At 59.4% G+C, this 24,634-nt stretch overlaps 1 protein-coding gene across 1 annotated transcript; it reads left to right on the top strand.

The window, feature by feature from the left end:
- The first annotated feature begins 1,887 nt into the window (after positions 1 to 1,887).
- On the top strand, positions 1,888 to 20,610 carry MMP15 (matrix metallopeptidase 15). The gene is made up of 10 exons (XM_032854346.1): positions 1,888 to 2,049; positions 12,774 to 12,922; positions 13,585 to 13,713; positions 14,933 to 15,240; positions 15,551 to 15,712; positions 16,704 to 16,957; positions 17,327 to 17,465; positions 18,380 to 18,530; positions 18,620 to 18,735; positions 19,919 to 20,610. Exons 1-10 carry the CDS (start codon positions 1,888 to 1,890, stop codon positions 20,377 to 20,379), a joined length of 2,031 nt encoding a protein of 676 aa, XP_032710237.1. The 3' UTR covers positions 20,380 to 20,610.
- Positions 20,611 to 24,634: the final 4,024 nt, after the last annotated feature.

Below are 24,634 nucleotides of genomic sequence, written 5' to 3'. Positions count from 1 at the left end.
TTCCCCAACACCCCTCCAACCTCCCACTCCACTTGCTTATTGGCTATAAATCCCCCCTGTTCAGGTCATATTTGGAATTGGGTCCAGTTCTATACCAGAATCTGTCTTCCCCTACTGCAATAGTTTTTTGTTGTTGTTGTTTTGGGTTTTTGTTTGCAATAGTTTTTTGTTTTTTTTTTTAATAAAATCTATCATAGGCAGTTTAACTTCTGTTTTCTTTCACAGTGCTCTTTTTCCTTACCTGCCAGGTCTCTCAACAGGCCATTTCCAAGCTCAGCGCCTCTCTGCCCATTTCCGGGAGGTGAGGCAGGCTGGGCCACCCCAGGGCTTACTCTAGAGAAACTCACCCTCAGGTAGGGAAAATTCCCATTCCCAGTACTGGGAAGTAGCAGAGGAGAGGGAAGGTCTCCACCCTCCTGCCCTACCCCTGGAGTATTCACCTCATGACCCTGGGGCCAGTCTGTGCGGCCAGAACTGCCCTTGGTCTGGATTCACAGTCTCTGTGGACTTTGGACGGAGGCCTCTCCCCACCCCAGGCCCTCTGCATCCACACAGATAGCCTGCTCCCGAGTAGGATTAAACCTAGCGCTTTCAGCTCAGCTCCATGGAAGTTTTGCCCACTGGCCCCATCACCTTGTGGAACTGCCGTGTTTTACTTGCATGAAGCAGTATGCTCTGCTTGGACAGCTAAAGTGTGGAGACAGCAGAAGCATACCCAACCCTCAGCAGCCCTTTGCCCCACATTCCACATAAAGACATGGAGGCAGCAGGTAAGAGGCGAAAAGTGCAACGGCCTCCCTGTGAAACCTGTGCTCTTGCAAACGCAACCGAGGAGGGTCACTCAACGACCAGTGGCATCCTGAGGCTTTTGAAAAGGCCCAGGGGCCAACAAGCCGCTAGATTTTTATGCTTTTTTCCCGACAGGACACTTGGGTCCCTCTGCCCTCGCCCCACCCCCCTTACTGCCCTCCGTTGCCTTAGTATCCCTACACACCCGCCAGGTGGGAGAATGAAGAGTCTTTCTTCCTCCTTGCTCCCTCCCTCTCTCTAGGGGGTTGCTAGGAAGCGGGGCGGGGGGGGGGGGGCCCAACCCCTTTTCCCCAAAGGCCGGGGGAGTGACAGGGGCGGGCTGGGAAGGATTCACTCCTTCTGGAAAGAGTAGAGGGCCGCCTGGTCGGACTCCACCGCCGGCACCTGCTACCAAGTAGCCCTCCCGCCGAGGTACCGCCCCCGGCCCCCGCTCGGGCCCGCGCACGGAGTGAGCACTGGCCCTTTAAGAGCAGCGCGCGAGGAGGAGGGCTGGGAGCGCCCAGAGCTGCGCCGAACTCGCCGGGGACGTCGGGCGCCGGCTCCCTGGCTCGCTCACTTGCTCCGACCGGCTCCCTGAGCCTCCTCCCGGGACTGCGCGGGGACCCGGGCCCGGGTGGGCGCGGGGCGAGTAGAGTCCCCGGGCGGGAGGCGCGTGCTCTGGGCAGCACCCGGCCCCGGGAATGGACAGAGGGAGCTGGGCGCGCAGGGGGCGCCGCGGGACCGGGCGGCCGGAGCGCTGAGCCAGACAAAGGCTCAGGAGTTGCGCTAGCTTTCGGGAGCCGGGCCCCGGGCGCCGAGGCTGCGGGACCCCGCGGCGGGCGGCTCCGGCCGGCCACCTCCCCCGCGGGCCGGCCCCTCGCGCCCGGACCTGCCCTGCCGGCTTCTCCTCGGGCGTGGGAATTTGCTGAGGGGACCTAAGCGTCTCCGGAGGGGACAAGGACCGAGAGGTCTGCCGCGCGCCCGCCGGGCGGGGAGCCAGGGAGCGTCGCAAGTTTCCGAACCGCGTGCGGGGCCCCGGCGCCGGCCAGCGGGCGAGCCCTGCGCGCAGCGCGCCGGGCCAGGCGAGACGCCGAGAGCATGGGCAGCGACCGGAGCGCGCCCGGACGGCGGGGCTGGGCGGTCAGTGTCCTCGGCGGCCGGGAGGCGGCGGCGCGGCCGCGATTGCTGCCGCTGCTCCTGGTGCTTCTGGGCTTCCTGGGCCGCGGCGCGGCGGCGGAGGACGCAGAAGTCAACGCCGAGGTAAGGACCCCCGCCCGGCCCCTCCGCGGCGGGCTGGGGGCTTTGGGGCTTGCGGGAGGGAGCCACGCCCGCGGCCTGGGGCTAGGGGTGGAGGGCGCGGAGACGAGCCGGGGTCCGAGAGAAGGGGGGCGGGGAAGAATGGGGCCAAGCTAGCTGCCCCTCCCCAGCTCGCCCGCTGCAGCGCACCTCATCCCAAATCCTGGAGAGTGTAGGACTCGCACCCCCTCTACGCCTACGGCCCTGCCCCGGGCACTGATCCGCCCCAGCCCGGGTCCCGGGAGTCGCTTCTGCTGCCCCCAGCCCTCGCTCCCCTCCTTCCCTCACCCCGAGCGACTGATTCCTCGAGAGTCCTGCGGGCGCGCCGTGACGTTCCCTGCGAGTGGGGAGGGGGCGGCCCTGGGGGCCCACGGGCGGAGCGGGCAGCGCTCCTGCCTCAGTAGCCTCTGGTCTGGGTGACAGCGAGCCGCGAGTGTGGCGGGCCGGGAGGGGGGAAGGGGTGCGAACCTCCGAGACAGTAGTCTCGGGCTTGCGGAGGCGCTTGGGCGACTTCCTTGGGCTCTTGCGTGGAAGCCGCCCCACGGCCAGGTGGGTCCAAGAGAGACCCTGTCTCCCCTCGGCGCTTCCTTCCACTAGAGCCCCTACGCCGCGGCCTGGGTTGGAGAGGGAAGACTCCGAACGTGCTTTTATCTGGAGCCCGCCTGACGTCCCTCCCGAGCCCCGTCTCCGGATCGGTCCCGCGAGTGACCAGGCGCGGCCTCCTGGGCATAGAGTGGAGTCCAGCCAGAATCCCCACCATCACACGTCGGCTCCACAGGGTCACCCAGCGCCGTCCTCCGGGGCACGGACAGTGAGGATACCAGCTCCCTCGCCCCAGCAAAAGCTGGGTCCCTGCTGTCCAGAGTTCTAAGACCCGACTCCCTGCCGGGAAATAGGAGAGGGGTGCACTAGGCAGGAGTGAGCAGGTGGGAGGAGAAGCGCCTCTTGCTGACCGGGGTAGGCTCTGGCCTCGGTGCCCTTGGGCCAGCCTGGAGCCTCCCACAGCCCGGGCTGTGGGCCTGAGCGCCTTCTATTTGCAGCGGGCGGGTGCTCCCTCCCAGCCCCCTGGCGGCTTCCCCACCTCCCCCGGCAGCCTGGGAGATTTTTCCGATGGAAGCCTGCCCTTCCCCGCCCTACTTTAATAAAAGCATGGAGGAAGGGCAGGGAATTCCTCCCGGCTCAAGTTACACCTCCCAGCCAGTTCCCCACCTGCTTTGCCCTCCCTCCCTGGCCTGACCAGGGAAAGCTGCGGGGAGCCCAGCCCATGCCCTGTTCAGCTCGGAGCGCCCACCGCCCCCCCCACCCCTCATTTCACACAGGCGGTCAGGCAGGGGCTTATAGGGAGTTCCTGCTGGTGGGGCTCCCATCCAGGTACTGGTAGAGAGTGCTTATTAGGCTCACCAGCTACTCTGGAGTGGAGGACCCAAGGATTCCAAGTCAGAGACCACCCTTGAGGAGTTTACAGTTTATTTCAGAATGGCATCTCTGGGGGTACCTAGGTGACTCGGTTAAGCGACAGCTTTCGGCTCAGGTGATGATCTGGAGTCCCAGGATGGAGTCCTCATCAGGCTCCTTGCTGAGCAGGGAGTCCGTTTCTTCCTCTCATGTTCTCTGTCTCTCTCATTCTCTCGCAAATAAGTAAAATCATTAAAAAAAGAAAGAATGGCATCTCTTCACAGGAACTGGGTGGCCATGCCTGTGAATTGGCATCCTGGATGGCTAGGAGCTGTGGTGCTGGGGCCTGTGGCTGGAAGGGCTTTACTCTTTCCTTTGTTTCTGCTCCTCCATCACCCCCCTCCTCTCCCAGCTGCAGGAGTTCCCATAGCCCCGGGCCTGCACTGTTAGCCCTGAGTACTCACAGACCAGAGCCCTAAGCCTGTGGTGGCTCTGGCTACAAATCTGTGACTGGCCTGTAGGCTGTCTCCTGGGGGCAAACCAGGGTTGGGGCATTGCTGGAAGAGACTCTGGATGGTAGAAGGACCCTTGATGTTTGATGTTGGAAGCCAAGGTAGAGACAGATGGGCTGTACCAGCAAATACACTTGGCTTTGGAGTACAGGCTGTTCTTTGAAGTCTGTCGAGTCTGTCCAGATTTGGGCCTAAAAAGTCAAACCGCTTCAGCAACCAGCCCATTTGCCAGGAGGCCATGGGAGAACTGTCCCCAGGCCCATGCTAGCTGAGGACCAGCATCAGAGACTTCTGGGGCTGGCCCTTACCCCAGAATCCCCATAGCTCCAGACTTTAGGTCAGGCCATGGCTGGCACCTTCTCTGAGCAGCCTGACAACTGAACCCAGGCCAGCTCCTCTCCCTTCTCTCTCTGACTCCCAAGACAGAAACCGCAGCAGTTTCACCAGACTAAGGAATCAGGAAACCCGGCGTGTGCTAGGAGCTGGCTGCCACCTGCCACCTGCCACGCCCCAGCCTGGAGATGGCTATCTTCCTTGGGGGAGCTGCCACTGAGCTACTCTGCCCTGCCCCACTGGCCCCCCGGGATATCAGACCCACGCCCTGCCGGACTGAGGTGCCAGCGACAGCTCCTGGTCTCCCGGCCCTCAGAGCCCAGCCCCCACCCTCGGCTCCCGGTCCAGGAGTTTCTGTTTCTGGCTGCAGCACCTAGCCTGCTTATGTGCCTTTTGTGTTCACCAGAGAGTCTCTGGTCTCCCCCCCCCCCCCGCCCCTTTTAGGCACAACTCGAGGCTCTCAGCCCTGCCCCGTGGAGATGACTCAGCTGCCAGAGTTCACAGGTGTGGTACCACCACCGCTAAATGTGGGCACATCCAGGTGTGCCGAGGTTGAGACTCCTGCACATCTTCCTTGCCCCTAGGTGGTGGCTGAGCAAAATGAGCAAAAAGAGGGGTGCAGGCCAACCCGAATTCTGATTTTGACCTTCAGATCTGACTGGCAAGCCGAAGCCCCAGGCTTCCTGTGTTCCAGTCTCTGCTCACACTTCATGCTGGCCCCTGGGGGTCCCCATGGGTGCTTTCCTTTTAGTACCCTTTCTTAGATGTGGAGAAGGTGCAGAGGTTCCCTGTGTCCCCCCTCAAATAAAAGGGGTTCATGTGAAGGCCCTGTCATCAGGAACCTGCAGAAGTTTCGTCTTCTCCCTCCTGTCTCCACTTCTCAGTGTCTTCTCTTAACTACTCACAGACCACTCCTTTCCACAGTCTCTTTCAAAACCCTGAGAAAACTGGGCTGATTGGCATGGCCAGGAACCTGGTGTCCCACTGGGCCCTGCCCTTCACCCTCAGTCCTCTGCTGGGTCCCAGTGCTGGGGCCGCCCTAGGGTCCAGTTGGTCTGCTGCCTCTGTGCAGAGAACAGTCCAGCCCATGCTTGTCTGAACAGCATATCTGTCTGACCTGCTTATTCTGACCCCTGGACAAAAATGCCTTCCTTTGTCCCAGCCCAAGGAGCAGAAGAAACAGCCTAGAAACACAGCCAGATTCCCCCACAGGAGACCTTCTCCAGAACCCCAGCACTCACAGCCTGTCCTCTCTGAGGCCAACTCAAATGGCAACACTGCAACCCTGGGAGAGACGCGCCCTGGCCAGCACTTGGTTCTGGCCCCTTTGTGCCTTGACCAGATGCTCCCTGCCATCATCCCCTCTTCCCAGCTGGGATTTTGGCTTCTGCCTGAGGCCAGCTGTGGGGGCTGCTGTGTTCGGTTTATAGTTGGTGCTCTAGACTGAATGTTGGTATACTCCCACAAGTGTATAGGTTGAAACATGACTCGCGAAGCGATGGTATTAGGAGGGAGGCCTTTGAGAGGCGATTGGGTCATGAGGATGGAGCCCTCTTGAAGGAGATTAGTGCCCTTATAAAAAGCTGCCCGAGAAAGCTCCCTTGCCCCTTCTACCGTGTGAGGGCACAGCAAGAAGTAGGCAGTCCACACCCTATGATGTGTGTGAGGACCTGGGGCCACGCAGGCGGTAAAATTGTCTGAGCCTGCGGCACCCACAGGTGTCTTCTAACCGGAGGATCCCCTGAGTCAGGGCTCCCATGAGGCTGCTCCCCATAAGGACTGGTTCCAGGGGGTGCCTGGAGAGCAGGGGCTGTGGACTGGGCCCTTTGGGGAGGTAGCCCAGATTGTTGTATCCCCAGCAAGAAGAGCACAGGCATACAAGCTGGGCTTGGATCAGAGAGACAAAGAAGGATGCCTCTTACCAGATCCCATGCCCCTCGTGGGAACAGCAGGAAATGAGCAAACTCAAACTCAAAGAGACAAGTCAATCTGACAGCTGGACAGACAGATGAAGACCTGGGGGCCAGCTGTCACCCAGCCTGTGGAGATGCTTCCCATCCTACTGCCCTGATGGTCAAACTGCCCGCACCAGGAGGCCAGGTGTGGAGCAGTTTTCCAGGGCTGGCCCTTAGCCCTGAGAACTACCTTGTCCTCCCAGGACTGGTGGCCACCCTGGGGGCTGGGGTGAGAGCCCAGCTTCACGTGGAGCATTTAGGAGCATGGCACTGGGTACACAGGAAACACTTGCAAAATGGTGGCCAAACAGTGACAGTGAGCACAGGTGGCATCTGCTGTTGTGTGCTGGGCAAAGGCTGCAAGGGGCCATCCTGGGGGGACCCCACGGGGCTGGAGCCAAGTGGGAAGGAGGTTGTAGAGGTGGGGCCAGAGCTGCCCTTGGCCATCTCCCCGCCTATCCAGCCACCCAGGCTTTGCCCCACAAGCAGCCCTATGGACACCAGTAACACCTACAGTAGAGTTTCTGACCCCCAGGTCTTCATCTGTCTGTCCAGCTGTCAGATTGACTTGGCTCTTGGAGGCCCCAAGGCCTGGCTCTCAGCCAGCCCCGGAAACCACTAGCAAACAAGACACGTTCACCCCACCCACTGGCCGAAGGACAGAAGGACCAAAGGACCCATTGGTTCTTCTCTCCAGGTTAAGGACTGCAGGAGCTAGCTGGGAGGGGGCAGGGTAAAGAAACCCAAGAATTCAGGCAACCACCTCCTTTCTGTTCCCCTGGCTGGGCATCCCGCACCCATAGCCCCTTCCCCAGCTGCATCTTTCAGGTAGTGGGGGAGGGCAGCTTGAGCCCCAAATAAGCAAGTGTGTTCTTCTGGAACTGCTAAAATATGGACCATGCTGCCTCCAAAAGGTAAAGGATCCACCAAGGACAGGGGGCCTGGCTTAGTGCCCCCTCTCCTCACTGGCCTTGCGTCTGTGTCGTCTGTGCTATCATCCCTGCGTGGCGGGAAGGGAGTGATAATATTGACTCCTCTTTGCAAGGAAGGAACTCAGGTTTAATCAGCCCCTTCCAGTGCTCAAAGGCCTGTTACATGGACAAGCAGTCAGGACCCAGGGGTGGGTGTCCCCAGGAGGCAGATTTCCGCTCAGCCTGAGGAGCAGCTTTCCAATAGTCACTGATGCCCAAAGGCAGAATGGGCTACGTTGGGGGCAGTGGGCACCCCATCTCTGCCGGGGTGCAGCTTGGAAGGGTCCTGGGCCCCACCGTGGTCCATAGAAACTTCAGCGAGGGAGCTGGATTCGAAGGCCCTGATGTCTTCTCCAGACTGAGGCTGGACGAGTCTAGGGCTGGGTTAGGTAATCTAGCTGGTGCATGGGCTCTGGGCTCAGCTTCCCCGGAGATGGGGGGCACCCAGGGTGCATGACTGGCGTCTGAAGGGACCGTGGTGGCCCAGGACCACAAATCTCTCTGCGAGCTGGCTCTGTGCCTGCCAGGGAGTGCAGAGCCAGGCGAGGCCTTGGCCTGCTCCCAGGAGCCCACAGACCTGGATACGGAATAAGGGGAATCAGCACGATGAGGAGCTCACACCACCGGAGGTTCGGTCCATCACCGGCAGCCCTGACAAGATGCCATTTATGCCAGGCTGGCAGGGTCTGCTTGGACTGCAGAGGGAGCTGGGATGACAGCAGCAGAACCTCCCGGAGATCCTGCTTATCGCTCAGGGTCTGATAAGGCCGTGGGCAGGGCCAGGCAATCTGAGGCCCAGGGAGAGGGGGAGCTGGCTGTGGCGGCGGCGGCGGGCCGCTCCCCCTCCCCCCACCCCCACTTAATGCACAATATTGATCCGCGGCTCCTTCTCAGACATACCCTCCCCATAGGCCTGCCCTGGCATTGTCTCAGCAGTTCTGGGGGGCAGCCCTGCTGACATGGCCCCACGCCCAGACCCAGCTGGAGAGGTGGAGTGTGGGGAGGGTTAGCTACCCTCCCCCAGTGCTGTGCTGTGCCAGAGGCTTGTGCGGCTTCACAAGCAGCCCGGGCCACTAATACTGCTTGTGGGCTCCAGTTCTAGCCAGACAGCTGTGTGACCCTGGGTGGGCCACTCGCCCTCTCTGAACCTCATTAGCTGTACAGTGGGAATGGGGTCCTTGTGAGCACTGAATGGGATGACTAGAGTCAACTGCAGGTTCTCATGCCGCTATACTTATGGCCTCTCCTCGGGGCAAGGGGGCCAGGAATCTGCCCTCAGACTCCTGACGGCCCCACTTTTCCTTACCGGGGCTAACCACTCACCTGAAGCAGCTCTACATACCTTTTTTTTCTTTTTTTTTTTTTTAAGATTTTATTTATTTATTTGATAGATCACAAGTAGGCAGAGGTGGGGAGGGAAGCAGGCTCCCTGCTAAGTAGGGAGCCCAATTCAGGGCTCCATCCCAGGACCCTGGGATCATGACCTGAGCTGAAGACAGAGGCTTTAACCCACTGAGCCACCCGGGTACCCCTACATACTTTTTAAATTTTTTTTTTAAGATTTTATTATTTGAGAGAGAGAAAGCATGGGGGGGAGGGGAAGAGGGAGGAAACAGACTCCCCACTGAACAAGGAGCCCCTGAGATCATGACCTGAGCTAAAGGCAGCCACTTAACCTACTGAGCCACCAGGGACCCCACATCTGTACGTACTTATGGGATGGCAGCCCAGGAAAGAAATGGCTAGAAGAACCGGGGTAGGTGGGGTCTCTCTGGATGGTCCCTGGAGATCTCTTCAGAACCTTCCCTGCCTCCCACGAACAGTGGCTCTCATAGAGCAGCTCCCCCTACTTTGCTGCTTCCTGACTGGGCTGTGCCACAGTTTACCCACCTATGAGACTGGGTAACGAGGAAGAAAAGGAGGCTACTTTTGTAAAGGACAGAGTTTACAGTCACCAGTAAGAACAGCAGGGGCTTGAACACAGTCCCTCCCCAAGTTCGAGACTTTGGGAATCACGACTCCCTTTTGGTCTGTGGCAGCAGAGCACATCAGCAAGCTGGGGCTTCAGGGGTTCAGGCAGCCCCTGTCACAAGCCTGTGCACCCCAATCCCGTGCTCTTTTCCCTCCACGTCCTCACCTCCTAGGTTTGTCAGCCTTGGTTCTGGCAGGAGGGTAGAGAGAAAAACCCTCCCAGGGATGGGAAGAGCCCGCACAGTCCTACCAGTGGTGCAGACTGATGGGCACTTGGCAATCAGCCCTGAGCACAAGTTTGCCAGAGTCAGGCAGGCTCCAGCAGCTTTTGTGCCCCATTCTCTGGGAATCGGCTGCTCGGGGGCCCAGGCCACGTATCTGCCCCCTGCTGTCACGTGCCATTGCTCCCCGGCCTGGCTTCTCATCCTGGTCATGGGCCAAGGGCATTGGTCACCAGGAGACTGAGGACTCAAGGGTGGGCTGATTATGAGATAGAAGTTCTTGGCCTCCCTGAGACCCCAAGGGTAGTTGTCTGTGGGGAGGAGGGTCCACAGGCACCCATGGGACCTTCCTGTCGGCCCCTGAGCTGCCCCCAGGAGTGAAGGGCCCCATCTGCTGGGCTGGGCTCTGGAGCTCTTCACTGCAGACGGGCCCAGCTCCCCTCCCTTCCTCTCCCCAGGGCCCCAGTCTGAGCCTCCCCTGCCTGCCCTCCCCCTGTCACTGCAGACACCACTAATCAGCCCCTTGGTGGCCCGTGATTGCGCTCCCTGAGATATTTTTACCTTATGCAAATAGGCAATGTACGGGTGCCCTCCTCCCTCAGCAGGCGGCTCCGCCTCTCCCCCCTCCTCTTCTCATTGCCAGAGCTGGCCTGGCATCACCGCCTGGCCTTCCGGGTCTGCCCCAGCGTCTTGGGGAAACTGCCCATTACGGGCAGTGGGCTTCCCACCCTGCCCCTTCCATACACTTAGAGCCTCAGGAGAGGTTTCCTGTGCTTGGGAAGAACAGGGAAGGAGACCTTGGCCAGAGAGGGGAGGAGGGTCACTGGGGGGGGTGTGTGCCCCCAGCACGCCTGCTTCCCACTGCTGCTCTGTCCTTACCTGAGGCTGCCTGGCACTCAGGCCCTTCAATTCTTGGGAGAGGCAAAACGCTGCTGTTCCAGGGACAACCCGACAGGCCTCCATCATTAATAATACACTTACTGAGCCCCTTTCCCTACCCGGCACCCTGCCACGCAGGAGTGTGGACCCCCAGCGAACCCTCCCAGAAATCTGGGTGATGAGGCAGGTCCTGGTCAGGCCCACCCTGGAAGTGGGATTTTTACCTCTGCAAGTTCCTCCTCCCCAGTGCTTCTTGGAGGCCCGCGCCTGGGGTCAGCCAGCCAGCTGAGCCCTACAGGCGCCTCCAGCTCCTCACTGTCCCAGGGCGGTGGAGCGGCTCCAGGACAGACACTCCCCCCTGAATGCCCGGGGCTCTGCGGTCAGCTCCTGCCTCCTCTTCTATCTGATGCGGTTTTCATTAAATGCAGCACTTACTTGATGAGTTTGATTTTTTTTTTTTTTTAACAGCACTAACTTGTAGCCTCTTTATGCACCTGGAAATAAATAAAAACGTGGCGGTCTTAAAAAAAAAAAAAATTTAGTCTGATGACAGCCTAAAGCACAGGAGGCATACAGCCACACCTCAGAGGTGTCTGGGCCAGAATCTGTCCCCCACTCTGTCACTGGAGCTGATGGTTATTTCCAAGCTCCGTGTCCCTGCCTCCTTGTTCAGTGGCCATTTCCTAGGGCCTGGGAGGCCTGGAAGCTGGGGCTGGGCATCTGTCCATGCCACCCTCTTTGGCTCAGCAGCCGCTCCATCCAGCGCCGCCACCTACGCACCACTGAGCCGGCTGTGGGGACCACCCAGTCATGTCGGGGGGATGGCAGGTGGCACTGAGGGAGCAAGTCCTTGAGTTAGATTTGATGCTGGTGGCAGACAGACATGGGCGTGGCCCTGGCCAGCTGACACAGGGCTGTTGGTCCATGGCAACCACCATATCTGGCCATCATCCTCCCTTCTGGGACTTCGATGTGCAGCCTTAACCTTCCAGAGCCTCACAGAGAGCAGGCCGCAGGTGCCCTCACCCTGGCGGCCTCCAGAGACCCAGGGCGGGCCAGGAAAGGTATGAAGGACATTTCCATGGGGCCAAAGCCCACAGCAGTCCCTGGCCTCTGTGTTCACCAGCAGCCTCGCGTGGTGGTCACCATGTTCTCACGGCCAGGATGAATTCTTAGCACAGTTCAGCTTGGCTCCTCGGGGATCCCATCCTCCAGTTGTGACTGTGATGGGCATGTCTGCTCACAGACTTGCAGGCGTGAATCCCTCCCTCTGTGGGAACACCTGGTCTCCCCGGGAGCCTGGAAGCCCCTGGAGGTCTGCACACACTCTCGAGGTCCTCCACAACCTCCAACTGGCGGTGTCTGGCACAGAGAGGGCGCCACAGAAACACATGGCAGGAGGTGGGGGTGGGTGGATGGATGGACAGATGGATAGATGGAGGAAAAGACATTCTAGAAGGCTGTGGAAGGGGATGGGCACCCCTGTTGTGTGCCAGCTGCTTTTCCCAGGGCTGCCCCGTTGCTACCTGAGAAAACTCAGTCCTGGTGAAAACAAAGTGTTTGTGGCAAAGCAGGGACTGAACTTCGGGTCTCCTGTCTCACCCTGCTGGGCCCGGGTGGGCTGCCTGAATCCATCTGCTCTTCTTCTGGGGCTTACGATCTCCAGGGGAGCAGCACCAAGGGGCCAGTTTTCCTACTTGGTGCGACTTCAAGAGGTTCTGAACTCCTCAGGGTCCCCAGTGGTCTACCAGGAGTAGTAGGCGGCTGCCCTGGAGCAGCCGGTACAATGATAAGGACAGCTACTGTGGACTGTCCTCATGGACGCGGTTTCCATCCTAACAGGGGAAGACAGACAAACACCGGAAGTGGAATATATAATGTGTTAGACGACAAGTACAGGGAAGGACAAGAGGGGATCCAGGGCACGCAGATGGGGGGGGTCTTTTTTTAACATTGTGCTGTCAGAGACTACCCCTTCAACAAAGTGAGGTGAAAGCAGAGACTGAGGAAAATAGGGTGGGAGCCATACAGATGTCTGAGAGAGAGCGTTTGGGCAGCAAGAACAGCGCGTGCAAAGGCCCTGAGGCAGCAGTGTGACCATCTGGGGGCGGGTGGGAGGAGTGAGGGCTGAGGGTTGAGGGCTGAGGCAGGGGCAGGTAAGGAGGGCCTGGCAGCTCTCGTAAGAACTGGCTTTTCCTCTGAGCTGGAAAGTCTTTGAAGGATTCTAAGCAGAAGCGGAAGATTGACCAGACCTGACTGTAAAGGCCTTTTGTTCTGCTCTTGCGTGAGAACAGACTGTAGGAAGTGGGAATGGAGAGAGCAGTCCAGAGGCTCACACGGTCCCTGCAGCAGGAGGGGGTGGCGGCCACGGTGGGCGGACGTGGGATGCAGGCTGTGTTTAGAGGTAGCAACGCTAGACATGCTGACCCAGGGGTGGCCTCTTCTTTGCAGAACTGGCTGAGGCTCTACGGCTACCTGCCCCAGCCGAGCCGTCACATGTCCACCATGCGCTCCGCCCAGATGCTGGCCTCGGCCCTGGCTGAGATGCAGCGCTTCTATGGGATTCCCGTCACGGGCGTGCTCGACGAAGAAACCCAGGCGTGAGTGCCTCCGCCGGGCCCTCCTCCTGGCCTGCTCTGACAGGGGTTTGGCAGGTGGAGTTTCCAGAACCGAGTGGCCTAGATAAGAAATGGCGATTGGTCTGGTTTTCCCTGCTCGTTCTGATTGCCTGGGCAAGCCTGCCTGAAGCTCTGTGTCCAGAAAGCTGAGGTGACTCGGGCTGGGCAGCAAGGAGCACGGGATTAGTGATGCCTGCCACAGGCACGGGGATGGGGAGGAGCACGGGGGCCCTGGCTGGGGCATCCTCGCTAGGCCTCGGCTCTGCGCTGAACCTGACAAAGGTGACAGGACCCAAAGTCACATTCTTGAGCATGCACCGAGCATAATGTATCACGGACACGGGGCCTCGGGGGTAACTCTCCCATTCCTGGGTGATACCAGTGAGAAGGGGATCACCTTGGTGGAGTCCCCTCTGGGCACTCGGTCTTCCCGTCTGAGGTCAACCTGCCTGCTTTTCTGATGAGGAAACTGAAGTGCAGAGATTGTCCTCCCCACCCCCACCCCCCACCCCCGTACAGAGGCAGCTGGAGGCCAAAGGCAAAAGGGTGGTAGAAGAAGGCGGACTGCCTGGAAGACGCAGAGCCCACACAGACAGGCACAGGGAGGAAGGCTTCGGGCTTACCCCTCCGTATCCGTGACGCAGGTGGATGAAGAGACCCCGCTGTGGGGTGCCAGACCAGTTTGGGGTGCGCGTGAAAGCCAACCTGCGACGGCGGCGGAAGCGCTATGCCCTCACGGGGAGGAAGTGGAACAACCACCACCTGACCTTCAGGTAGGCACCGAGGCTCAGCCCTCCCACAACACCGGCCGGAGACTGCTCGCTCCTCTCCCCATGCTGGCTGAGGCCTCGGGCTTCATAGTGCGCTTGTCTGGAAGGCTTCCTTTCCCAGAAGCCCACCCCAGGGTGCCCAGCATAGACCATCCGACCTGCTCCCACGCTGACAAGATCAGCCGCACTTCCTAGGCAGTCTTCCCCCCAGTGAAGGTCAGGACCCTTGGAGCGGCTTCCGCTCCGTCCTCCTTCCCTCCCGGATCCCCACCCCAACCCGCCAGCAGCGGGGGGCTGGCTGCAGAGCTGGGGGCCTCTGCGGTGCCTGGCACATGGGGCTTCAGGCATCTAAGGGGTGGGGGGGGTGGCAAGGTGTTGGAATCTGGCATCTGCCAAGTGGGCAGCAGCAAGTCCCCTACAAAAACCCTGATCTGCGCACCCTTCTTTGGCGAGAAGCCCCCTCTGAGCTCTAAGCCACGGAGCAGTCCCCAAGGACTCCTCTTCGTGTTTCAGTCCAGCCACAACACCATTCACAGCTCTATCTCCCCCAGGCCCCCAGAGTGACGTCATGGCCCAACCAGCTTTTAATGGAGATCTGTCCAGCACACAGAAGCTTAATCTGATTTATGTGGGTGATACCAGGCCTCCTCCTGCCTTTATCACGTGCAGACTCAGGGGCCGCTCGCTTTCTCATCCTCCCAGCTCCCCAGGATAAGAGCACGACTCTCCTTTTCCCATTTTACAGATGCAGAACTGAAATACAGAAAGACGAAGTGACCTGCCCAAGGTCATGTAGGTCATGTCAGAGCCCGGCCTTGAACTCAGGACAGCCTGAGCCTGCAGTCCAATAATCAGAACCGCTTGGCCCGTGTTTTCTAAACCTCAGCCATTTGTCTCCAAACTGTCTAGTTCTTTCTCTTAGCTACAGAGCACCTGTTCTCTTATTTGCTTCATGGTTTTATTTAAGCGAATTGGACACTATACAACCTTACTTAATGATATCTCATGAACTCCCGGGTTTGACGTATTAGTTCTCTTTTCCAGATTCACATCAGAGTAAACTAATGGTTGATATTGACAGGCACTGTTGGTAAACCAGCTGAGAACTTAGGCATGTCTCTTGGGACCGTGTATCTTCACCCCCATCCAGTGGGTGCTAACAGTGGACAGTGGAATCCAGTAGGCCCTGAGTTCACTCCCTTGTTTCCTGGCCCACCTGCAGCATCCAGAACTACACCGAGAAGCTGGGATGGTACCACTCACTGGAGGCAGTGAGAAGGGCCTTCCGTGTGTGGGAGCAGGCCACGCCTCTGGTCTTCCAGGAGGTGCCCTATGAGGACATCCGGCTGCGGCGGCAGAAGGAGGCTGACATCATGGTACTCTTTGCCTCCGGTTTCCACGGCGACAGCTCACCATTTGACGGCACAGGGGGCTTTCTGGCCCACGCCTATTTCCCTGGCCCTGGTCTGGGCGGAGATACCCATTTCGATGCAGATGAGCCCTGGACCTTCTCCAGCACTGACCTGCATGGTGAGGACACCTGGCCAGGGCAGGGCAGGGGAGGCAGAGGTGGCACTGGGCATTGCCCTCTGAGCCTGTTTAGCAGCTACAGGGTTGGGAGGGGAGAACTTCAGTTCTCTGGAGCACTGACCCTCCATCTCAGTCAGTTGTCCCGTGATCTCTAAGGGATGGTAGGGAAGCAAAGGGATCATTGTACCCATTTCCCAGGTGGGGAAGCTTGAGCCCCAGCAGTCAGAGCAGCTCAGCCTCTCCTAAATTGGGAGAAGGGCCAGCTCTCTGATAGCCACAGAGCTGACTGTGCTGCCTGTCCCCACTACAGGGAACAGCCTCTTCCTGGTGGCAGTGCATGAGCTGGGCCATGCCCTAGGGTTGGAGCACTCTAGCAACCCCAGTGCCATCATGGCGCCCTTCTACCAGTGGATGGACACCGACAGCTTCCAGCTGCCCGAGGACGACCTCCGGGGCATCCAGCAGCTCTACGGTGAGTGGGCAGCATGGGTATGGCCCGGGGGCTCTGCACACCAGTTTTTGACTCCCCGCCCGACAAGGCATAGGTACCACCAGTAATCCTGTTTTGTAGATGAGGAAGCAGGCCCAGAGAGCATTAGTGACTTGTCCACATCACTCAGTGAGTAACTGATGGGGCGAAATCACACCCAGGGCTGGGTAGCTCCAGGCCCTGGGCCCTCATGGTGACTCCAGGCTGAGATCCCCAAAGCCCCTCATTGACCCCTCTTTCCTCTTCAGGGTCAATGGTATTCTTATTAGACTGGGCATGCCCCTGCAGTCCCAGACCCCATTCTTCCCCGTTTGCTCCCAATCCCAGCCTGTCCCAGGTTCTCCAGGCAGTGTTGTTGGCTTTTCACTGCCCAGTGGCTTGAGGCAGGTGACACCCCCTCCACCCAGGCCTCACCCGAGAAGGTCTCCAGTGGTAAGGTCTCCTGAGGACCAGTTCTGTGGGTCAGAGCCTATGCTCAGTGCCCCACTGAGCCCCTTTTTAGGGCTGGCAGTGTTGGCCCTGCTGGGGAGGTGACAGACACTCCTTTACAGACATCCCGGCAAACTGGCAAAGAGATGGGCCCTTGGCAGAGGTCACAGAGCCATGTTCTTGCCTCTGCATGTGTCCCCTACTTCCTGGTCCACTGAAGCAGGCTAGTGCCCTGAGGGGAATGTCCGCAAGGGAACATGGACTCGGGCAGCCTCAGGGACACAGTGACCCATGTCCAGTGTGGGGAGGTCGAGGAGGGGGCTGTATGGAGGAGGATAGAGGTCCTGAGTGTGATGGCTGGTGTAAGGGAGGAGTCTTCTGTGAAGAGACGGGGACTTGCACCTGACTAAGCCTACCACCAAGGCAAATGTCCCTCTGGGCTGGGGACCCCAGGGTCCCCTGGTTCTAAGTAGGAGAACCTGGCATTCAGGCTGGGTTCTGGGGCTACCTGCTGACTTCCCATTTCCCCCACCCTGCTCTGCAGGCACCCCGGATGGCCAGCCACAGCCCACCCGGCCTCTGCCCACTGTGACTCCCCGGCGACCAGGCCGGCCAGATCATCGGCCCCCCAGACCCCCCCAGCCACCACCCCCAGGTGGGAAGCCGGAGCGGCCCCCAAAGCCAGGCCCCCCAGCCCAGCCCCGAGCCACGGAACGGCCTGACCAGTATGGCCCCAACATCTGCGACGGGGACTTTGACACAGTAGCCATGCTGCGCGGGGAGATGTTCGTGTTCAAGGTCTGGCCCCTGTCCATGCCTCCCTAGCCCCTTGGCCCCATCTCAGAGCAGGAGGGCAAGCCCTACATCCCATTCCAGGAGCCTTTCCTCACTTGGCTGCCCAGACACCCCCACCCCTCCTTCACTGAGCAGCCTATGGGGAGCCATCAGACCCTAGACCAAGAAGACACCAGCCTGAGGGACAAGGGGCTTGGCCAGGGTGACACAGACATGCAAGGGCCTGTGCCCCACCCAAGGATCCCTTGCCAGGGCTGCCCTGGTCTTCTGAGCTACCCCTCCAGATCTCCCTGACTGGGAAGGGGTGGATCAAGGAGAGGCCTCTCCCAGGATGAGGCTTGCTCTGCCCACTCACACACACGCCCTCCCCAGGGCCGCTGGTTCTGGCGGGTTCGGCACAACCGTGTCTTGGACAACTATCCCATGCCCATCGGGCACTTCTGGCGTGGCCTGCCCAGTGACATCAGTGCTGCCTATGAGCGCCAAGATGGACGTTTTGTCTTCTTTAAAGGTAGGTTTCGGTAGTGGGAGCCCTGGGCACCCTTCCTGCCCTGGCCTGGCCTCCAACCCAATGGGCCCGAGGGAGGAGGAGAGCAAAGGGCTACGTTTCACCTGTCATCCTATTGTCCACTGTGGGGGAGATGCATCAAGGCCAAGGGCGGGGTGGGGGAAGGTAGATGGAAACCAGGAGATACCTGAGGCCCTGGGGGCCAGAAGCTGCTCCGACTTGAGGCGAGCTGCCCATCCTCTGCAGCATGGGGATTCCGCATCGGTTCCCTCCTTCCTTGCCTCTTCTGCCTCCAGCAGCCCCTCCTCATAAGAACAGATCCCCCGAGCCCAGGGCAGGATTTCTGGGGTCTGCCGGCAGGGACAATGGAGCTCCCTACAGCCAGCCCTTCCTTTGGGGCCTGCTGCCCTGGGGAGGGCCTCCAGGGCAGTACACCCTGATGAATGAGCTGTGTCCCCAGCCCCCCCTGCCAGCCTGAGCCCACGCTAAAAGCCCCTGAGAGGCCAGACAGGGCTCCCCCTCTTCCTCTCTCTGTACAAGAACTGTTTATGGGGGTGGGATGGATGTTCACACGGGAATACAGGCCATTTACAGTGTGACAGGTGTGTGCACAAATATGAGTGACTTGTACATGTGTAAGTATGTCGCAGGTGCCCATGAGTTCCAAGTGCATGTACACACAAGTGAGTTGCATTGTGTGTTACCTTGGGTGTGTATAGGGGTCAGTGCCTATCCTGTGTAAAAGGATGTGTATGATTGTGCGGTATATGTGTGTACATGCGTGTGTCATATGTGTGCGGTGAGTGTGGCTGTGGATGTGAATGGATTTGTGGTCCCAGGATAGCACGCCCCATGTCCCCTCCCCACGCATGCCCCCCAGCCCCCCTCCTGTCCTCACCCACCTCCCCCTCCCTCAGGTGACCGCTACTGGCTCTTCCGAGAAGCAAACCTGGAGCCTGGCTACCCTCAGCCACTGACCAGCTATGGCCTGGGCATCCCCTATGACCGCATTGACACGGCCATCTGGTGGGAACCCACAGGTCACACCTTCTTCTTCCAGGAGGACAGGTGAGCACCCCCTTCCCTAAAGGGAGAAGGCTCCAGTCCAACCCCCCCCCACCCAGAAAGAACCCACAGCCTGGTGCTTTTGGTCCCAGGTACTGGCGCTTCAATGAGGAGACGCAGCGTGGAGACCCCGGCTACCCCAAGCCCATCAGTGTCTGGCAAGGGATCCCTACTTCCCCCAAAGGGGCCTTCCTGAGCAACGATGCAGGTATCGGGGCCCACCCCCTGCAGCCTGCCTAGCACTCACCATCCCCCCTTCTCCACACCCAGGACTCACCAGCATTGCAATGGCTGGTATGGGGGACACTGCTGTGGCAGGCCCCAGGCTGGGGGCTTCCAGAGCGTGACTCTCTTGACCCTTCCTGCATTGTCTCCAAACCCTTTTTACACAGTCAAACTAATCCATAGAATCTAAGGGCCCCAAGTCCCTCTGCAAGGGAGTTGGAGAATCGAGTCCAACCGGGGTCTGCCTGTGTCCAGAACTGGCTCTCGGAATGGCCTTGCTCCCTACAGAGTCCAGCTAGGCCTGGGCAGCCCACAGGGAGCTTGAAGTGTGTGTGGCGGGGGTGAGCTTGGCTCAGGGCGATGGAAGGCTAGGGTCCTCCCAGGATGCCCACTTTCCCGCCTGGAAGGAAGCCTGACCTCTGTCACTATAACTGAGCAACAGGGAGGGAACTGCGGCTTTTATTTCTCCAGTGGGGTCTCTGGAGATCTAGAGAAAAACCATTAGTCTTGGTTTCCCGGTTCCAGGTTCTTGGGCTCAGGGGAGACCCTGCTGGCTCTGCCGGAAAGCCAGTGCTTAGGCCAGGCACGTGGCATTTGTGTTATGATGGCATCACTCTGCAGCCACTCCGATCTCATTGTGTCCAGCAGAATATGGACTCACCCCTCATTCAGAACTCACCCTTCCTGGGGCTGATGGGATGTGGGCAAAGTGCCCAAGGCTGCAGAGCTTGTCCAAGGCAGCGCTGGGCTCTGTTCCAGCCCAAGGCTGCAGGCTGGCTGTGTGGCCTTGAGCAAGATACTGGCCTCTCTGGTATGGAATGAAGCCAGTCCTGGGACAGTATGGCAGGGCCCCCTGACTGTATGTACCCCAGGTGACCCAGCGGGCTGCAGGACCCTTCCATGTACCACCTGGGTCAATGTCAGTCCAGCCAGGAAGCAGGGGAAGCAGAGTGGGGCCCTTGACCCAAACCTGCCCCTCTCTGAGCCCCCGCCTGGCTCCTCTATGCTGGGAGCGGGCAGATTTGAAAATGCTCAGGCTGGCAGGTGAGAAGGAGGGTACTTTAAAGCCAGGGTGCCTCCAGCATGTCCTGGTCTTCTTTGAGGGTCTGGGGCTGGTGGTGGAGGTGCAGCCTGACATCGCTCATCCCTGCTTCCCCGCCCCGCAGCCTACACATACTTCTACAAGGGCACCAAGTACTGGAAGTTCGACAACGAGCGCCTGCGGATGGAGCCAGGCTACCCCAAATCCATCCTGCGGGACTTCATGGGCTGCCAAGAGCACATGGAGCCGGGACCCCGATGGCCCGACGTGGCTCGTCCGCCCTTCAACCCCGACGGGGATGCAGAGCCTGGGGCGGGCGGGGACAGCGAGGAGGGCGAGGAGGAGGGGGGCGAGGCCGGCGGTGCGGGGGACTTCGGGGATGGGATCGACACGGACGGGGGCAGCCGCGTGGTGGTACAGATGGAGGAGGTCACGCGGACGGTGAACATGGTGCTGGTGCTGGTGCCGCCCATGCTGCTGCTGCTGTGCGTCCTGGGGCTCACGTACGCGCTGGTGCAGATGCAGCGGAAGGGCGCGCCGCGCGTTCTACTCTACTGCAAGCGCTCCCTGCAGGAGTGGGTCTGAGCCGCAGCGCTGCCCTCCTGCTGCGCACGGTGCTAAGGGGGCCATGGCTGGCGGGACCCAGGCTTCTCCGACGGCTGGGTGGGGGTGCACCAAGCCAGAGCCTTCCAGGGCTCCCTCAGCCCCTGAGTGGGGGCCTCGCCAGGCCCTCCAACCTCCCTGCCAGCCCTGCCCCAGCCCTGCCCCGATGTTTATTTATGCCCAGCTTTTGTTGGGTTTTTTGTTTTTTGGGTTTTTTTTTTTTTGCACACTAATTGAGTATTTTTTTCTACTTTGCTGACCCGGAGCAGCGGTCCCTCAGGGCAGGGGTTAGAGCTTTCTACAAATAGTTCTGTTCGGGACAGGGAATGAGCCGGTTTCCCCGCCCCCCCCCGCCCCCCCCCAACAACACCTCTGCCTTGGCCACAGCCAGGGAAGCAGAGGGTCAGAAGGCCTGGCTGGAAAGTGGCTAAAAGGTTTCTGAGGTTCTTTCCCATCCTGGGCCCTCCTCAGCCTGAGCTGGCTTTGGAGACTGGTGGGGTCTGTGGTATCCACCCGCCCAGATCTTTGCCTTGGGAAGAGCTTTCCCCCAGGGGCAGCCCCAGGGCCCAGGGGACAGAAGGGTAAGATGGCCTACTGGCCATAAGTCATGTGGAGTTTTGAATCCTTCCCTGCTCACCCCTCTCAACCCGTTACCCAGGCTTCTCGTACCTAAGATGCCTACCCTGGCCCTACTCAGTCAAGGGGCCCATAGTCCCCAGTGCCCACACACTCCTTGAGCCTACAGAAGAGGCCCTGGACCTGCCTTACCAAGGACCAAAGGGGGTCTGCCAAGGCCTCTCCACCCAGGGACCTCACCCCCCAGGCTGGGCTTGCAGCCCCCGTCCACTCCTGTCTGAGCTATGACCCACCTGGGCTCCTTCCCTGGGCTTCCTCCCACTTTCCCTCACCCACACCACCGTCCTCAGGGGTCTGAGAATCCCACGAGCCTCAGGCACCAGCTGCCAGGCTCCCAGCTGTCCCAGGAGGACAGGGGGCTGCTGGGTACCCACAGCCCACCACGCATGCGACGTAAGGGTTCCTCCCCTCCAGCTCCCAGTCTCCCAGCGCACTGGGAAGAGGGACACTGGTGGACAGAGGCCAGCAGCTCTTTCCCTCACACAGACTTGTGGGATGCCGTTGCAGAGTCTCTAAAGGAGCCCACTGTGGCCTGCAGACTCCCCTTCTCCTTGGCTCAGCCCCAAGGGCAGGGACACTTCCTCCTCCTCCCTCCCAAAGTAAGCAGGAGGCAAGGCTGCTGTGGAAATGGTACTGTACAGCCGGCTCCGTCCCCTCTGCTTCCCCTCGGCCCTGAGCAAGCGGGTCTGCCACCCAGATCCCCGACTCTTGAGGGAGGGGTGTCTCGTGCGCTGGCCTGGAGCGTGGATCCAGCAGCTTGCTCCCCACTCCGTCCTCAGAACCGGAGAGCCAGCCAAGGGATGGAGGGCAGTGTCTACCCCCATACATTTCTTTCTGTAAATATTCTGCACTGATTAAATTGTACAGCCGGCAAGCGTGGCCTCCTTTGTAAGAGGCCCTGGGCCAGAGCCTATGGCTGGAGGGGTTGCGGGTGACAGGAGTGAGTCCAGGCTATGATGAGGGCACCTGCCCTCCATGCTGAAGAGACCTTGTTCCCGGTTCTACGGGGCCTCCTTCCCAGTGGCCCACTGGGAAGGCCAGAGCTCAGAGGAAGAGTGAGGGGTGGCTGCCCTCCACAGACCAGAGGCAGGTGGGGCAGGGGACCCGGGTTGACCCGGCTGAGGAGGGACAGAGAAAGAGTACAGAATTTACTGGACATTCATTCATGAATGTAAGGGCATCCCAGCTTCCTACAGCTCCCTACTCCAGGCCGGGCCCCCCCAGCCCTTCTTCCACCCATCTAGACTGGGTTCTGGGTGGCCTGAAGACCCAGCATGGAGGCAAGAGATGGAAAGTAGTACCACTTTGGATTTGGAAAGTTCCCCTTACTACATGCTCTGCTCCAAGAGGGGATGGGCACCCAAGATCTGCCCTGTCATCTTTGAAGAAGCAGGAAATCTCACCCTGGGCAACCTGCAGAGGAGAACCAGCAGAGCAGGAGACTGAAGCCTTACAGCCCCTGGGATCTGATGGGTATGGCTGGCAAGCCTTGGACCCCACACCATCCTCTGAGCCAAGCTAATAAGCACTGGCCTGCACCCCCCAGAAGTGCGATGGTCAGTTATAGTGGGGGTTCTACCCCAACCATGGAGCAGGCCAGGCCTCTACAACAGCTCAGAGCAGGGTCCTTCAACCTGTTCCAGGCCCCATCCTCCCCTCAGCAGCACACCTCCTCCCCAGCCCCCCTTGATCCCACCCTTTCCTCTCTTTGTGTTGAAAACTGGCTGAGGAGGGTAGGAAATGCTGGCCCTCAGAAGCCCCAGAGGCCTGTCAGGCTCCACTAGGAAATGGCCCACGAGCCCCCTCACCCCAGAGGCCTTGGTGGGCAGCATGGGGGTCCAGGGCGGACACTATCTCGTCAGTTGCTTGTGGCAGAAGCCACAGGGCTCCACCCAGGTCTGCCTGAAGCCTGAAGCCTTAGGGTCACCAGGCAAGTGGGGGCATAGGGACGAAAAAGGAGAGGCTGTGAGACCTCTCAGTGAGCTCTTCCTCAGAACCCAGGCCAGGGAAGAGACTTGGCACAGGAGGCTTCGGCTTCTCAGGAAATCACCTGAGGAGACTTCCACCCCCAAGCTTTCTGGTAAAACCTCAGAGCAACCCAGTGGCTGAAGGAACAGCTCATCTGGTGAGCCCATGGGTGTGAAGGTCTCTAAGGTTTGGGTGTCAGGCCTCAGCCCTGCCTCCCCCAGCCCCAGAGAGCCCTGCCTTGTGACTTGACACCACCCCCACCCCAAGGATTAATAGGAACCTGCATCTTTAAATTGGTTTTGTTTAATGTGACTGCATCTGAACTCACCATGGCCCCACAGCCCCCATCTTGCTAATTCCCCAGTAAGATAATTAAGACTTAACAGAAAGAAGCAAAATATAAGTCCTCTCCTACCCCAGGCCAGTGTTGACAGTATGGCATGTTTCTTCCAGACTTTTTTCCCTCGCATTTGCACAGCCTGCAGTTTTAGAGTGTAAGACATGCTGGGCTTCGACCCGATGCCCCAGGTGCTTACATTTCAGCAGAGTGGGCAACTCAACCTGCCGCATGGACTGCTGGGAGGATGGACAGAGGATGGGCAGCTGTACAGCGCTGGTCACACTCCCTGGGACGTAGTACGTGCTCAATGGGCGATCGCCACGCCCATCAACTTGCACACTTAATGAGAAAAGTGGGCCTCAGAGAGGTCAAGGACTTTGCAAGGTCACACAGTTAGGACATGGCCCTGCTGGGAGAAGCACCCAGACAGATTGACTTGCACAGCTGCTCAGCTCCAGCTCACCCTGGTGCTGCTGGAGAATAGTGACAGCCATGAGGAGGCCCCTGCCCACCCTGGTCTTCCCTCCCCACACATTCTAGGCATCGAAGACCCCAGGGCCACCAACAGAGCCCCCTTTCAGGCTGGGGCAGGGGCCAAGCTGGCTGCTCCCTCCCCCTCCGACTTGGCAGAAAAGCCTTTTTGTTGTGGCTCACACAGAGGCCATTCTCTGGCTCACGGGCCGGAATGGCCAGCTTCCTGTCCATCCACAGCCTCCCAGACAGCAGTGGACTCCTCCACGTCAGTCTGAGAGGAACGGCTTTCTATGCCTCCACAACATCCAGTCCTGCTTCTGGGGCCCAAGGCTGACAGGATTTACCCTCCAACTTGTAAAACCACATGACGGGGTAAGGGTCAGCCACCCCTCGGCTCTCCCAGAAAATGCCAGAGATTCCAGGTCTCAAGGCACTTTCAGGGCAGAGTAGTACCACCCTTGCCCCACTGCTCAAGTGGCCTTGTGACCCACAAAGCACTGGTAGAGGCCCCTGCCCGACTGCTTGCCTTGTCTCAACTGTCCCTTGCCCTGGCTTGCCTCTATGCCTTTGTCTATGCTGTTCCCTCCTCCCAGAAAACCTTTCCCTGCACATTTCATGCTGTTTCAATTGTATAGATCCCTCAAGGCCCAGGTGAAGGCTTGCCTTTTCCAGATTCCCACCCTCCCTCCTCAAGACAGCTGATTTTCCTTTTTCCTCCAACTCAACCACCCCTCATGTCCTGACTATTGTCTCCAAGCCTAGCCCACCCATCCTTTTTTTTTTTTTTTAATTTAAATTCTAGTTAGTTAACACACAGTG

Source organism: Lontra canadensis, unplaced genomic scaffold (assembly GCF_010015895.1).
Source record: "Lontra canadensis isolate GAN:19392208 unplaced genomic scaffold, GSC_riverotter_1.0 scaffold8, whole genome shotgun sequence".
NCBI lineage: Eukaryota > Metazoa > Chordata > Mammalia > Carnivora > Mustelidae > Lontra > Lontra canadensis.
Note: the sequence above shows the minus strand (reverse complement) of the source record. Positions and strands in the feature narration are given on the sequence as shown.

Coding starts and splice junctions, on each gene's coding strand:
- MMP15 (XM_032854346.1), top strand. CDS start 1,888: ATGGGCAGCGACCGGAGCGCGCCCGGACGGCGGGGCTGGGCGGTCAGT. Junction 12,923..13,584: donor CTCGACGAAGAAACCCAGGC/GTGAGTGCCTCC, acceptor TCCGTGACGCAG/GTGGATGAAGAGACCCCGCT. Junction 18,531..18,619: donor TTCTTCTTCCAGGAGGACAG/GTGAGCACCCCC, acceptor TTTTGGTCCCAG/GTACTGGCGCTTCAATGAGG.